The 15486-nt window shown below is 41.3% G+C and overlaps 2 protein-coding genes across 4 annotated transcripts; both read left to right on the top strand.

Moving 5' to 3' along the window:
* The first annotated feature begins 157 nt into the window (after positions 1-157).
* Positions 158-8649, top strand: LOC308113173 (acylamino-acid-releasing enzyme-like). Of its 3 annotated transcripts, none has more exons than XM_080469210.1 (23): positions 158-237; positions 923-1052; positions 1144-1270; positions 1360-1447; positions 1552-1627; positions 1725-1816; positions 2793-2867; positions 2948-3085; positions 3145-3236; positions 3338-3378; positions 3595-3716; positions 3864-3924; positions 4023-4120; positions 4245-4296; positions 4410-4498; positions 4649-4787; positions 5571-5654; positions 6085-6165; positions 6754-6842; positions 7073-7263; positions 7790-7892; positions 7979-8085; positions 8164-8649. In XM_080469210.1, the coding sequence occupies exons 1-23, from the start codon at positions 226-228 to the stop codon at positions 8267-8269; spliced, it is 2193 nt and encodes a 730-aa protein (XP_080325336.1). In that variant the 5' UTR covers positions 158-225; the 3' UTR covers positions 8270-8649. The 3 variants fall into 3 exon arrangements, with proteins under 3 accessions (XP_080325336.1, XP_080325335.1, XP_080325337.1); XM_080469209.1 differs by having other exon boundaries at positions 190-237; positions 825-1052; XM_080469211.1 differs by lacking the exons at positions 158-237; positions 923-1052; positions 1144-1270 and having other exon boundaries at positions 1529-1627.
* A 358-nt stretch (positions 8650-9007) lies between these two features.
* On the top strand, positions 9008-14835 carry tlr9 (toll-like receptor 9). Its single transcript, XM_080468740.1, has 3 exons — positions 9008-9111; positions 9643-12654; positions 14271-14835. Exons 1-3 carry the CDS (start codon positions 9109-9111, stop codon positions 14475-14477), a joined length of 3222 nt encoding a protein of 1073 aa, XP_080324866.1. The 5' UTR covers positions 9008-9108; the 3' UTR covers positions 14478-14835.
* Positions 14836-15486: the final 651 nt, after the last annotated feature.

Below are 15486 nucleotides of genomic sequence, written 5' to 3'. Positions count from 1 at the left end.
TCCTAGTTTAACCAAAATTATCATGCGTTGATATTAATTTATCATGGTTAATATTTATAAATTATTTGTAACGTAAGTTTTGGTTAATGAGGAGACAGATTTTTAAAAGCTTAGTTATATTTTGATAACCACGGCCGGAAATGGTAACTTTGTACTGCACCTGCTCCATTGTGTCACCGCCAGCTTGCTATCTGCAGACCACTGGCGACACACTCAGTTCGTACTATGGCGTCACAGGTAAAGTGTAACTTCCTTAACGAACTGATTTCACTTCACTTGCACCTAAAGACAGTTTTGAAACTGACGCCTGGCTTTCACTGTAGGTTTTTTGCGCTGTCACTGACTCACTGTTGTTGTAATTGAGGCAGATTTAAAGTAAAGCTAGCAGACTGAGGAAGCTTTCTCGCTGTCAGCTGCCGGTGTTTCGGATTAACTGATTTCCATGTTAACTGGTGTACAACTTCCTTTATCGTTCGTCGTGGCCGCTATTAACTACACGGTTTAAAAAGTGACTCATTAAAAGTGCGGCACTGTGAAACTCTATTGTAAATTCGGTTAAACGGCGTTCGCCAGGACACCTGACAGTTTTTAACTTATGCTTCTACTAGCAGAAACAACTGACGGTCACCAGCTGACAGAGAAACCAATTACCCCGAAACACCGGAGCGACTTCCTGTCCAGACCATTAAATCCGTCAAATGTCGTGTTATTCAAGCTCTATTATCGATTTGGCGTGCAGCTACGACTGAATTTCCTATCCCTTTAAGCTGAAAGAGCTTCTCGGCGGACTTCAGTTGTAATTTGTGGTAACTTTGGCTCTGGAGGCTGACCTCTGCAGGAAATGAACAGGGCTTTGTTAACTGTCAGAAGACTCGTATCACCATCAAAACGTGGCGTGAGTGTGTCTGCTGCGTGCTGTCAGGTGGTTTCCAACCCAGAGGACATATCCAGGCTGTACAGGGAGCTCAGCCTCTTCCCCTCACTGAGCAGAGCAGATGTGGGACCAGTCATCACCTCCCAGTATGGAGGCAAATACAGCAACATCTATACAGGTAGGAGAGCACCTATGTCACGCTTAACTTTTCTGATTATTCAACAATGTGGGATTCTCATTCAGCTAAATATAATCGTCTCATTCTGCAGAATGGAGTCAGTGCGATCTCGAGAGGAATGAACACGTCAAGTTTTGCAGGCAGTACATTGTCTTCCATGACGATAAGTCAGTGGTCTACTCTGGACCTTCAGGAAACTGCACCGAGATCAAGGGAGAGTATGTAAACCACGTCCGTTACCATAACCTTGTCCATGCTGACCTGATCAAGCTCCACAACACCTCTTCGTATGTTCATCCAATGCTAGGGTACGCAGTAAGGATTCTCCTTCTGGTGAAATGAAGGCCGTTGTCAGAGAGTGCTCGGTCAAAGGAGAAGACAAACAGTTTCTGGAGGTACGGGCTTGTTTGTTCAGTCCCTCGAAAATATATTCCGTTCATCTTGTGTTTTTAAAAAGTGAACTCTGAACTCTTTAGCCTTTCTTTTCTGATCTCTTCAGATCTGGAGTAAAAACATCAAGATGAGAAGCATCAATCTAACAGCCCTGAAGAAACACGGCAAAGTCTATGACGACGGTGGGTTGTATACATGCAACTTTAAGCTTTAAAAATAACCGTATTTGAAGCTTTGCCTCTCTACATATGTTAATCACTCTCTGTTTTCAATCCTCAGAGCAGTTTGGCTCGTTGGTGTGGTCTCACTCCGAAACTCACCTCCTGTATGTGGCAGAGAAGAAGAGACCCAAGGCTGAGTCTTTTTTCCAGGTTTGTCCATAAAAACTCACCACGTAAGATCATAAAGCAAAAGTTCTACTTCAGTTCCGGCTCTTTTTAAACTCAACATTTTGTGAATAATAGATTTAGTATAGTACATAACCTCCCAACCTTTACTGTAAACACATGCATAGAGCCGTATATTGTTTGAAAAATGTCTCTGTTTGGTTCTTTGTCAAAGTTCATCCAGAAAATTCTAAGAAAATGGAATCACTCCAAACACTTCAACTAAATGGAGAATTTGCACTCACAGGTCACTTTGTGAGATATATTGATCCAGTGCAACAGCTCTGTCAACATTTAACCATTTACTAAGGTATATCAGGTCAGTTTTACTTGAGAGAGCCAGTGAGGATTTATTTGAAATGTATGTTCACATTTGAGATTGTAGTTTCTAGTGGTGTTGAGCTGGGATATATATAATATTAAAACTAATTATTTTGGCCACCCTATTAACATCTACCTGTTAAGCAGTGTATTAGAAACTCTGGTTAGTATAAAGCCTTTTAACAACATCTTCATAAGTTCAAAAAAATGAACATACAGATTAAAATAAGAGCTCTTAGGTAATCTCAAGCAAAAGTATTAATAATGTAATAAATGCTGAAACTGTGGCACAGATGTTCTGGATCACATTATTTTGTAGCTGAAGGAAGTGGATAGTGATTGTGCATATCTACGGTCGATACATTTGACAAACAGGAATGTTTTGAATCAGAAATATCATGGTTTACTTGGGAGGTTTAGAATGGTTTCACTTTGTTTGAATGTACGGTATTTTTCTTTTCGAGAGCAGAAAGCCTGAAAAGTACCTGGTGCAATGTGATCATGAGAGCACAGACCCAACTGATGTGATTGTATTTTATAGTGGATCCACATTCTCCGCAGATTAATAGGAACATTGTCGAAAGAGAAAATGACTGTTGGACTGTAACTCCCTTTTGTTTGGTTACTTGTGACTTTGCAGACTGAACCACCAGAACTCTCTTCTGTTGGAGATGAGGAGGAGAGCATGAGAGCGGGGAAGAAGGACACGGTTAAAGTAAGCGGCTTTTTTGTTTTATTAGACACAAAACAATTCTTTGTGATTGCGCTTGAGCATTTTCACTTTTTTTCCTGCAGGGGGAGCAGTTTGTCTTCCATGAGGACTGGGGAGAGGCTTTAGTTGGGAAGAGCTGTCCGGTGCTTTGTATTTTAGACATCGAGGGAGACTTTGTCTCCGTGCTGGAAGGCGTGCCGGAAGATATCTCACCTGGACAGGTTTGTCCAACACATATTTTCTGTTGGTACGGATTTCTAGTTAATTTCTACTTCTGCAGGCATTCTGGGCTCCAGGAGACACCGGGGTGGTTTTCATCGGGTGGTGGCATGAACCATTCAGAATGGGCCTCAAGTACTGCCCAAACAGGAGGTGATTACAGTTACACACAGCCATTTTCTACAGACTATTCCTGCCACTCTGGTATCGGTTTGCCACTCCTGTATCTTACTCCTCTTTCTGTTCTGTGCCAGGTCGGCTTTGTTTTATGTGGATCTGACTGGTGGGAAGTGTGGTAAGACACTACTTGTTCCTCTCACATTCCCCACAGATCGTCTCTTAATGCACTTCATTTGTTCACTCACATCCACTCACACATTCAAGTCCAGCCATCAGTGCAACACATAGATTATTATCTCACTCCAGAATCCTTCATTACAGTCATAGTGTATCATGTCCACAGCTCCTGAGGATCGCTGACGTACGTGTTTGTTTTCTTGGTGTCCATCAGAGCAGCTCTCATCAGGCAGCAGCTCGGTGTGCTCCCCGAGGCTGAGCCCGGACCAATGCCGCATTGTCTACCTGGAATGTTCCGTGTTTGGGCCACACATGCAGTGCAGCAAGCTCTGCATGGTAAGACATGAACTTCCTTTTTCTAACATCAAATAGGTTCACTCTCAAAATCTCCTGGTCAGAGTAATTGTTTCCACACAAATACGGAATTTCTGCTCGGTGTTTTTGTTCTAAAGAGATATGCTTGCATGCTTTTCTTTCTTTCAGTACGACTGGTATACGAAGAAGACCTCGGTGGTGGTGGATGTGGTGAATCGACCTGGAGAGGGTAACCTTGTTCAACTTGGTTCTATTTTCTAATTAAAAAAGCCTGGACCTATATAAATGAAACAAAATCTCCTTGCTTTGTCTTGCGTGTCTTTACAGATGGTTTCACTGGTATATACAGTTTTCAGTTGTCTCCTCGGTGCTGGTCGGCTGATAGTCAGCGTGTTATCATGGCTGGTCCTCAGCGCAGCCGGAATGTGAGTCCAAGCTCATTGAAGATGAAGGAAATCGAACAGATTGGTTTTCGATTTTGCATTTATCCAGCTCACATTTTATATTCAACCGAGAATCACTCTCTTTGTTTGTCCGGGGGCTTTGTAGGATCTTCTGATGGTGGATATCAGCACCGGGGCCGTCACTTCTCTGACTGCAAGTGAGTCACAGCATCAACTTGGCTTCCTTCATTTGGTGCAGTAGTCGGCTGTTCCACGGCCATTTGGGTGCGTTTATTTCAGCTCGCGTGAACGGTGCCGTTTGTCTCTGCAGAGTCTGATGTTGGCAGCTGGAGTCTGCTGAGCATTGAGAGAGACCTGATGGTGGTCAGCTGCTCGTCTCCCAACTGCCCTCCAAGTCTGGTACCATCACTGACTTTTAATTATAGTCTTTGCCCAAGAAAATCCGTTTCTTTCATCACACACAGTGTATATTTCACTATGACTTGTGGTGCAGCATGGGAAGCATTTTAATTTGAATATATTGAAGGAATCACTGTGTCTTTTGTCCAGAGGGTGGCTTTCCTTCCAGGCAGAGACTCCCAGGACGAACTGCTCTGGGTCACTCTGGAAGACTCTCAGACACTGCCAGATATTCACTGGCAGATTCTGACTTTCACTCCTCCTCCAGAGCAAGACAACAGCAAATACCGTAAGGAAAAAGTAATTTTTGCAGTATCGAATACACAATGTAAACTCGCTTCTGCTTTCATATTAAGTTGTTATATATACTGAATCATGAATCCCATTGTCTTTGTGTCTCATGAAACACCGCTTCTCAAAAATGATGTGAAAGTCATCCGAGCTGGACTATTACAGCTCTGGTCACTCTTGACTTTCTTACGATTTGAAACATTGGCGATAACTTGGAATCAACCAGAAATTTACATTTTTTTCTCCTTTTAATTTGATGCATTTTGTTCACGAAGAGTCTTTATAAAGCCAAAAACATCTCAAACTTCAGACAAGTGCACCTGCAAGCGGACCCAGAACATAACTCCAGACTTGCATCAACAAATGTCTGACAGATTATTTTTATTGTTGTTTCGAGACGTCTAAGATGGAATTTATCATGGTTTGTATTTCAATATCTTGAATTGCCTTCATTTCTGTGGTTAACTTTGGTAATATTGGTTCTATTTTTAAGAGTTTATTCAAATGTACAATCATCACGATGAGCATGATTATAATAATTCCCGCCATGTTAGTGTGATTAATTAAAATAATCGTCAGCCATCTTTACACAAAATGATCCCATTCAAAATTGATGCACATGTAGGAACATTTTTTATTTTTCTCTGTATTCACCTCTAGTCCTCTTCGTGTATAACAAGTCTGAATTGATTTACCTGAATCAGACCCTTTAAACTTGACTTTATTGACATAAAGCCACATGTGAGTCAACAGAATTGAAATGATTTTGATTGTTTCCCAGCCGGCCTGGATTTTGAAGCATTGCTGATCAAACCAAAGGAGGTTAAAGATGAGGTGAAGCTGCCTCTCATCGTCATTCCTCACGGTTGGTTCCTCTAACTATTGTTGTTGTTTTTTTTTTTTTTAATAGATTATGTCAGTCTTTCGCCTCTCAAAACAATAAACAGATATTGTTGTATAATTGTGTAACAAAGTAAAAAAGTCATACTGTAAATGTTCTTCATTGAAAGTTGCTAACGTGCAGAAATAATCCCATATGAGTTTATTTTTAGGGATTAATATCTGTTTGGATCGGTTTCTGTTCAGTCGCAATCACAAATAGGGTTGACGTTGCCGACAGAGGGGTTGCCATGACGATGGCGCCCTCAGCAGCAAACTGCTTGACCATACCCTGACAAACCAAGAATGCCGTTTCGTCACAGAACTGATAGTCGATTAGTTCACCACAGTAATTCCTGATGCCTCTTAAACAGGTTTCCATACAGACCGTGTGTGTGATTTGTGTCTTTCCTCAGGTGGTCCTCACTCTGTGATCGTAGCTGATTGGCTCCTGTCCTGCTCGGTGCTGTGCAGGATGGGCTTTGCGGTGCTGCTGGGTGAGTCCCGTTTCAAAGTGCTGACGTGACTCCTTTTGCTGGGACACAGTCTCTCTCCAAATCAAAGATATGGCCTCTTTTTTCGAAGGGCTGAAAAAGTCTACAAGCTATTATCCAGATATGTGTTTTTGTGTGGACAGCTTTCACATCTGAAAAAGGCACATTCACTTGTTATCTGTGGAAATTAGTTCTATGAATAAATAGCTCTCAGAATATAAAAAGCTTGAGATGGTACTTCGAGTGTACATGCTAAAAAAAAAAAAGCTGCAGCCAGGTTTTCAATCCATACTTCATGTTTTATGGCTTTCGTGCTTCTTCTTCATCTCACGAAGCTTGTGTGCAGGACAGTGTGATTTAGTTGTTTCACAAAGGAAGTAGCAGCTGAATCAGATGAGACATGGTGGAAACCACAGACAGCATCACAAGAGTCAGTTTTTCTATCAGTGTGAAGCCACTAGCCCAGGTTGTTGCAGATTGTCAAATTTTCTTCCCAAAGCTCATTTTCTGATTATGAATACATTAGTATGGAAAAGAGATGTCATTATCTGTGTTTCTCCAGTTTACTAAATGTCTGCTCTGCGTTTCCAGTGAACTACCGTGGGTCTATTGGGTTCGGTCAGGACAATATCTTCTCATTACCGGGCAATATAGGCACTCAGGATGTTCGAGATGTACAAGTAAGACCTAACTCCTACACTATACATCTTGAAGATCTGTTAGAAGTTTACAGCCACACTGAATCACTCGGGATCGATTCGGTCGGTCAAAGGAATGTTGCGTACTTGTTTTTAATCTGAATGGCTTAATGGGAAGAATGTACCTTAATAGCGCTAAATGGCTGGAGGTTTATAACTCTACCTCCTCTCGATGTCAGATTTTCTACATTAATTGTATTTTGTCCCACCAGTTTGCTGTGGAGAGTGTCCTGAACAGTGGAGACTACGACACGCAGAAAGTGGCAGTTTCCGGGGGCTCTCACGGGGGTTTCTTGGCCTGTCACCTGATTGGCCAGTATCCTGGCTTCTACAAGGCCTGCGTGACTCGGAACCCCGTCATCAATCTGGCCTCAATGATCGGCAGCACCGACATCCCAGACTGGTAGGTCTTAATTTATCTTTATTACACGCAAATCCTATTTTATTTCCCAAGTGTCTTAGATACAGGTCTGACACGCGTGTATAAATGTTTACGTCCCTTATTTACAATCCCTTCAAGCCCCACTAAATTTAGACATATGAAGGATTTGAACAAACGCTATACTGCCTGTTTTCGCACTCAGTTCCTTCTTTAGTTTCTCTTTTAGAAATCTGAACTGTTGGAAGTTTCCATTGGTGCAACGATACTGAGAACTAGTTAGATATTTAAACGTTGGACTCTCAGCTGACTTTCCGCGGGGATTTATGTACTTCTGCTGTGCACTGATCATGAGTTAAGGCAGCAGATTTTATTTTTCTACCCATTGAAATTGTTGAAACTGCTTCATTAACAACGATCGCATAATATAATAACTTGTGGAAACGGACGCTCCTGCCTCTTAACTCCTGTGCTCCACTGTCGCATCATTGACGAGGACCCGAACGCAATCCGTGCTGACATCTGGTTTGACCTGTTGTTGTTTCTCCAGGTGCGTGGTCGAGGCCGGCTTCGACTACAGCCCAGACTCTCTCCCCGACCCGGAATTGTGGGGACGCATGTTGAGCAAGTCCCCAATTAAATACGTCGCCCAGGTACACGTTTACTTTACAGCTCACAGAGTGAGTGCGTGTCGGTGAGTCAGCGTTGTGCGGTAATCCACCTTTAATCTCTCACGTAGGTACGAACACCAGTGCTGCTCAGTTTGGGGGAAGATGACAAGCGCGTACCGAACAAGCAAGGAATCGAATACTACAAGGCGCTGAAAGCGAAGCAGATCCCAGTCCGGTCAGCAGCCTCCCGAGAAGCAGGATTCGATCGTACAGCTGAATGTCTTCTCATCATGGTCTCGTTTGTGTTGTTTAGGTTGCTGTGGTACCCGGGGAACAACCACTCTCTGTCCAAGGTCGATGCCGAATCGGATGGCTTCATGAATGTTGCTCTTTGGATAATTCAGCACTTGAAACCGTGATGGAAACTTCCAGATAAATGCTGATATTGCATCAGCCACACACTACTCCATGATGAAGATAGTATATTCCTGTTTTGGGGACAACGAGAAACCAAAGCTGCAGCCTCGAAGTGCTTTCTTACCAAAACTTTACTGATCTCCACGTTTATTTTTCACTTGATGAAGAGGAGCATATTTGCCTTCAAGTTAAAAAGAAAACACTGCGTTGATACTTTTACTGCAATCCTTACATACAGTATTTAAAGGGCTTCAGTGTGTGTTTGGTTTGGTTTGAATGAAATAATCAGTCTTGTTTAGATTTGAGTTATTCTTTGATTTTCTTTTTTTTCTAGTAACGACACTGCTCAACAATGTGCACTTATTAAATTGCTTGAAAGTACAACCTGCGGTGTTGTGATTTTTTTTGTATACATATATCTATATACACACACACACACACTCACACACACACACTTCCTTTTCTGTAGAACTATAACTGAATTAAGGAAGTTAGCCAGCCTTGTCCAGTGATGGAAAATCCCCCAATTTGTAATTTACTGTCAGAGGAGGATGTCATGGAGGTTTTTGGTTTGTATTCTGAGTTGGAGTTGAGACTCTGCATCCCTCTCACCACACATGATACCTGCCTTTGATTCCTCCCCGAGGAATCGGATCTGCGTCACATGATTTGCCGGTTTCAGCTGTGGTGGCTTCACTCTTTCACTTCTCCATAAATGAATCCTTTCTTCGTTGCTGCACAGACATTTCAGACCCGTCTTAGTTTGTGTTCCGTACACCTGTGCTCAAGGTAAATTCATCTATATCCTCATCTGCTTTTTGAGCTTCATTCTCTCCCTGCAATGGTAAGTAAACCAGTATCTTTCATTACTATTAGAAATGTGGTCGATTTAAATAGAAATGGAATCAAAACCATGAAGTGAAATGTCGGTCGGTCCATGTTTTACTGTAGCTGATTGTTAGTTATATGATTATATTGTATGTGAAATGGCTTCTTTTAAAAAAAAAAAAAATAAAATTTGTCATGTCACTCTTTGCACACAAAAAAATGTTGATCACTGGTTGTGTCTGAAGAAAAACAAGAGCAATCAGAGAGATTTCTTACCTCCTCTTAGGGTAGACATGGACACAGGGAAATGATACATATTCCGCATCTAGAATCCAGGATTTGATCTGGATCACTGCCAAAATGTAATGGGTTCTTCCTTTCATCCAAATGCACCTGTGTACCAATTCTAATGACGATCCACTCATTAGTTTGTGAGATATTTTGTTAACAGACAAACGAGGATGATTATGCAACCTTGTCAGAGGTTTAAAAAAAAAAAAAAGCTATTAATAGAGTAACTGATGCATATTTGGTTCCTTTTTTTCAGGCTCTGGTGAGAAATCTCTTCATTTTTAGTCACCTTCTCCCTTTGATGAGGACCACCAATCTGAAGTTTTTCCCATGTGACACTGATGAGAACGTCACATTTGTGAACTGCAGAGCACGACCACTTACCTATATCCGCCCCATCAAGTCCCACTCTGTAGAGTCGATCGATTTGAGTTGGACTAAGATACATCTAGTGCAAGAGCATGCCTTTGATGGTCTACCCAACCTCCACACCATTAAAATCATGGAAAATTGTCTACCGGGTAAAATGCGAGCCCTGAACGACCGCCATTGCAAAATGAAGATTCACAAAGATGCTTTCAAGAGCCTACACAAGCTCGAAAATCTGTATCTGTCGGGAAACAGCCTCACCTCCATACCGCGGTTACCCGAGAGCCTCAAGTTTCTCGATCTACAGACCAATAGCATCTTCAATATCAGCCGCCATTTAGGTACTCCAGATCTAGAAACGCTCCGCCTCTCAAGCAACTGTTTTGATACGAACCCCTGTAACCAGTCCTTTTACATCGGTGAGGAGGTGTTCAGACATCTGCCAAAACTCAAAGTTCTGTGGTTGGGATACAATAATTTAACAGCTGTCCCGAGGGGATTGCCACCTCTGCTGGAACACCTGGATTTAAGAGAGAATACAATCACGGAGGTCTCAGAAGGAGCATTTTCCAACCTGACTCGCCTCGAGCATTTGAACTTGGAATGGAACTGCCAGCGCTGTGACCATGCGGCGAGGCCTTGCTTCCCGTGCCCAAAAAATCTCCCCCTCGCGCTGCACCCAAACTCATTTTTTGCAGCGAACAGCTCTCTGTTTTTCCTGAGCCTTCGGGGTAACTCTTTGAGAACATTCCCACAGGGGCTGTTCACCCCTTTAGTCCGTTTACAGAGATTGGACATCTCTGACAACCTCCTGGCATGTGCAATTCAGAATGGGACCTTCTTTGGGGAGCTCAGGAGCCTCACATGGATCAGTCTCATCTACAACTATGAGCCATTAATCACATTTGAGGAACTGATCCTGTCCCCACACATCAGCAACATGTCGCGTCTCGAAAACCTTCTTCTGAGCGGTAATTTCTTTCGCACCCTTTCAAAAGAGAGCCTCAAAGTCCTGTCTCAACTTGGAAACTTGAAAAAATTGGAATTAAGGATGAATTTTATTAATTCTTCAGACTTGACTTTTGTCAAAGAATTTCCGTCACTGGTATATATTGACCTTTCTCAAAACATGCTTAATTTTCTGCCACAATGCTCAAATTCCTCGTCTCAGCTGGTGGCACGGGGAAGCTGTCGCACCCGCAACCTGTATTCAGGGAGTCACCATGATCAGCCAGTTATTTTCAGAGATCGAGAAGCCTCAGCAGAAAGTAATGTCTGGGAATCCGACCAATCAAATGTCCTGGAAGTATTGAAGTACAATATGTCGGACATTCCGAGCAATGATTGTGACCTCCGTACGAATTTATCCTATGTGTGTACACTCTGGGACTTTAGACAGCGGGTTTGCCAAAATGAGCTCATATTGGACCTCTCTCAGAACGATATTCTCTTCCTTTACAAGGAAATGTTTTTAAACATGGACAATGTTGTTTGTTTAGACCTTTCCTTCAATTATATGAACCAGGCAATAAAGGGAGGGCTGTTTATTAACTTGAATAAAGTGACATTTCTTAACTTGTCATATAACAGGCTTGACTTGTATTATAGGGAAGCGTTCAGTGAACTCAAATCCACTCTGAAGGTTTTGGATATTAGCAACAATGAGTTTCATTTCCAAATGCGGGGCATGGGCCATCGTTTTGAGTTTCTTCAAAATCTGATCAGCCTGGAAGTCCTCGGTATGGCCAACAATGGCATTGGGATGAGAGTAGATCAACGACTAATCAGCAATTCATTGAAGTACCTCTACTTCAGTGGAAATCATCTCGACGTGTTGTGGCAGTCTGAAAGCAAGTACACTCATTTCTTCCAAAACCTGACAAACCTCATTTACCTGGACATCTCCAACAATCACCTGAAGTCAGTCTCCCCTGAAGTGCTGTGTAACCTCCCAGGAAGCATCGAAGGCCTCACAATCGGCAACAATAAGCTGGAATATTTTCCATGGCAGAACATCTCGGTACTCGGCAGTCTCTGCCATCTAAACTTGAGTAACAACTTTCTTTATTTTTTGCCTCCAAGGGAAACAGAATTTGGAGCCAATTTTTCTGTCCTGGACCTCAGTCACAACCACGTCAGTTTCATTCCTGAGGATTTCTTCAGTAAGGCGGACTCCTTACAATCTCTGTATCTCAGCCATAATCAGATCAAAGAGTTGAACCACCAGCGTCTCCCTGCCCCCTTTAAAAATGGCAGCGGCCTTCGGGATCTCACCCTGCACGTCAACCCGTTCAAATGTGACTGTGACTCTTCCTGGTTCGCTGACTTCCTGCGTACCACACCACTGAATATCCCTCATTTGACCACACAAGTGCTTTGCGGATTTCCCGAGTCTCAGCAAGGCCAGAGTATCCTGTCCATTGACCAGCGTTCCTGCCAGGACATTTACGGCAGCTCGGCCTTCCTTGTCTGCTTCTTCTTTGCTGCGATGTTCACCGTTCTTCCTCTGTTGAAGCACCTCTACGGCTGGGATATGTGGTATTGCATGCAGGTGCTCTGGGCAGGACACAAAGGCTACTCCCAGCTGGCGGGTTTGAATTCCAGATATCTTTACGATGCCTTTGTGGTGTTTGACACAAGCAACCAGGCCGTGCGGGACTGGGTTTACAACGAGTTAACCCTCCGCCTGGAAAACTCGGGCCACAGGAGATTCTGTGTCTGCTTGGAAGAAAGAGACTGGATCCCTGGACTCTCCTGCATCGATAATCTACATAATGCCGTCCACAACAGCCAGAAGACCGTGTTTGTGCTGTCGAAGGGCGCCAATGGAAGTGAAGCCATGCCTGGAGTGATTCGACAGGCCTTTTTCATGGTTCAGCAAAGGCTCCTGGATGAGAAGGTGAATGGAACTACCGTTTCTGTTTTCATGTTTTTTTAATGGTGTCAGTCTTCATCTTTTTGTACATTCTCATATCAACCATCACAACCGGGACATTTTTAATCAAAAACCTGCTGCCTGAAGTGGCTTCATTCAAACTCAGGGAAAAATGACCTGATTTACACATGGTCGATCATGATTTTGTCTTTTTAATGTATTAGTAAAAACTCCTGCTGTTCCGCTGTTCATTACTGTTATCAGACACATATTTATAAACTAGGTATTGAATTCATTCCTTTACAGTGCATTCCTGCTCTCTTTAAGATACATTTTAGTTGTTTTTTTGTTTTGTTTATTAAGCTTTTATTGATATTTTTGACCTTGTATGTGCCCTGCAGACCGCCTTGGTGGTTAAAGCTGTGCTGGTCACCCGGAATTTATGTGTAGTGATGAAGGATAAGCAAGTATTTATCAAAATAACTCTGATACTTATTTCCTATTGAGAACAGACTCACCATGACTCCTCTGCTTTTATATCACATCTTCTTATTTATTTTATTTATTTCAGTTTTAACATGTGCAAAAACAAATAAACAGTTCACACCAATCAACCAAAAGATAGCTCACCAAACAAGCTGAATAAATAACCGCAGAACAGCAAAACACTATAATCAGGTTGCATGTCCGAAAAGGAGTGGGAAGAAGTATAAGTTATTAAATCGTACTAATTTTCCTCAAAATTATTTATCTATACATCTTTTTAATCAGTTGTTTGTTTGGACATCTGTTGAGGTCCACAATCAAGTTCAAGAGTTTTGCACACAAATACAAAACTTAGTCCTTTGTGTGCGTACATTACTAGTCTTAAAAATATATTGCCCCCTTAGATTATAAACTTTTCTCTCAATGAATCATTTTTGAATATTCCCTGATAGCAAGTTGGTTTTTTGTTGCTTTGAAATATTATTTGTGCTGTTTGCAATTCTACCAGATCACAACATTTTTTTTTATTTTTGACTCCAAAAATAATGAATTTGTGTGATCCCTATAGCCTGTTCCATTAATGATCCCTATTGGTTTCTTTTGTAGAGTAACTAATATATGCGTTATTGCCCCAGACCGCTGCACAGTGCGTTAAATAAGGTGAAACTATGGAAAAGTACAGAGTGACTTGTGAGCCAGCACCTGTTTTGCCTCATTTGAAATTGTGATCCGTCTTGAAAGTTTGCTTTGTAAATGTTTAATATGGGATTTTCAGGATAAATGTTTTGTCTATTATGGCAACACGGAATCTGATTAATTTACTTTTCGATGTTAACCTCCTATATCTGAATATGTATTTGCATGTTTGTTTTTACTAATCTAAGAAAGCATTAACTTAGTTTTTCTTCAAATTTAAAAATTATTTTTTTCTGTTTCGCCAAACATTCAATTTGTTTCACTTCCATATTGACCCTCTTTGTTAATGATTGCAGATCAGTACTGAAACAGAAAAGATTGGTGTCATCAGCAAATAACACCATGATTAGTTTGTGTGACACCTTACATTTATCATTAATGTAAAGAATCAATCATTTTGGGCTCAAAACTCCTCAGCCAATCCAATACATTGCTGTTCTTCATTCTACCTGAACCAGGTGGATGCAGCCGTGCTGATCCTGTTGGATGAGATGTTTCCCAAACTGAAGTACCTCCAGCTGAGGAGGAGGCTGTGCAGGAAGTCTGTGCTGTCCTGGCCAAGAAACCCAAGAGCTCAACCGCTGTTCTGGAATCGAATGAGAATGGCGCTCTCATCAGACAACATCAAATCTTATGACAATAAGATGAGTGAAGGTTTTATCTAACCTCATTTTAACTCCAGGGTAATATTCATTTTCTTGTCCCTAGACACCATTTGTTGACACATTTACCATTTGGCTGATGATATCACAGATATAACAAAATAATGCACTGATATATGTATTATGGTATATTTTTCTCTTTTATGAAGGCATGGGTAATATTTGTTTTGAGCCTCTTGTTTTATCTTGCAAATTGTTGCGTTGCCATGCTTTGTTCCTTCTTTATGAAACAGTATTGTAAATATGTGTCTTTTGATAAAGTATAGAATAGAATGTAATTGATCCTTTACAGGAAATTGTTTTGGTGATTTCAATGGCCATGTTGAACTATAAAAAAATAAACTTGACTTGATTTCACTTGAGTAACTTCCTTTCATGATTATTACAAGAAAGCGTTGTAACAAACAACCCCACCCCCTCAACCTCAAAATTTCACTTCCCTTTGCTTAGATGTTGGGAGGAAATGAAACAAGAAAGTCCTTAAATACCTCCAATATTAAAAAAAAAAGAAAAAATATTAAGAATAACATTTTCGTACAGGCAGCTCTTATTTTGCATCACTAGATATTTTACTAACAAGCCATTGAGCAAAGCAAGCAGCAGCCAGCTGGTCAAATATATCGGGAACATTAATTGTTGAGAAGACAAACAGAAAGATAACTGAGAAAACCTGATCATGCAGCATAGTGAAATGTGTATCTGTTTCAATCTGCGGGGAGTGCAAATTTCATTTTTATCTCATGGTCTGCAAAGTACATATAACTTTTTTTAAATTAAGAAACCTGTGACCAAAATAGTAAATGCAACTTGTTCTTTGTGTGAGTTTTAATCAACAGAACAGGAACAGAAACTGAAAAATCCGGAAAAAAACAAAATAAATCTGAACGCACAAAATAAGTTTGAAACTATTTTGGTCTGATAAAGAGTATTTTTTTTAGATTAGTTCCTGTAATATTAGTCTTTTTTTCCTAATATGTAAAAATATCTATTTAAATGACAGTGAATCATTGCA

Source organism: Lipophrys pholis (genome assembly GCF_963383615.2).
Source record: "Lipophrys pholis genome assembly, chromosome: 8".
NCBI classification, from domain to species: Eukaryota; Metazoa; Chordata; class Actinopteri; order Blenniiformes; family Blenniidae; genus Lipophrys; species Lipophrys pholis.
Note: the sequence above shows the minus strand (reverse complement) of the source record. Positions and strands in the feature narration are given on the sequence as shown.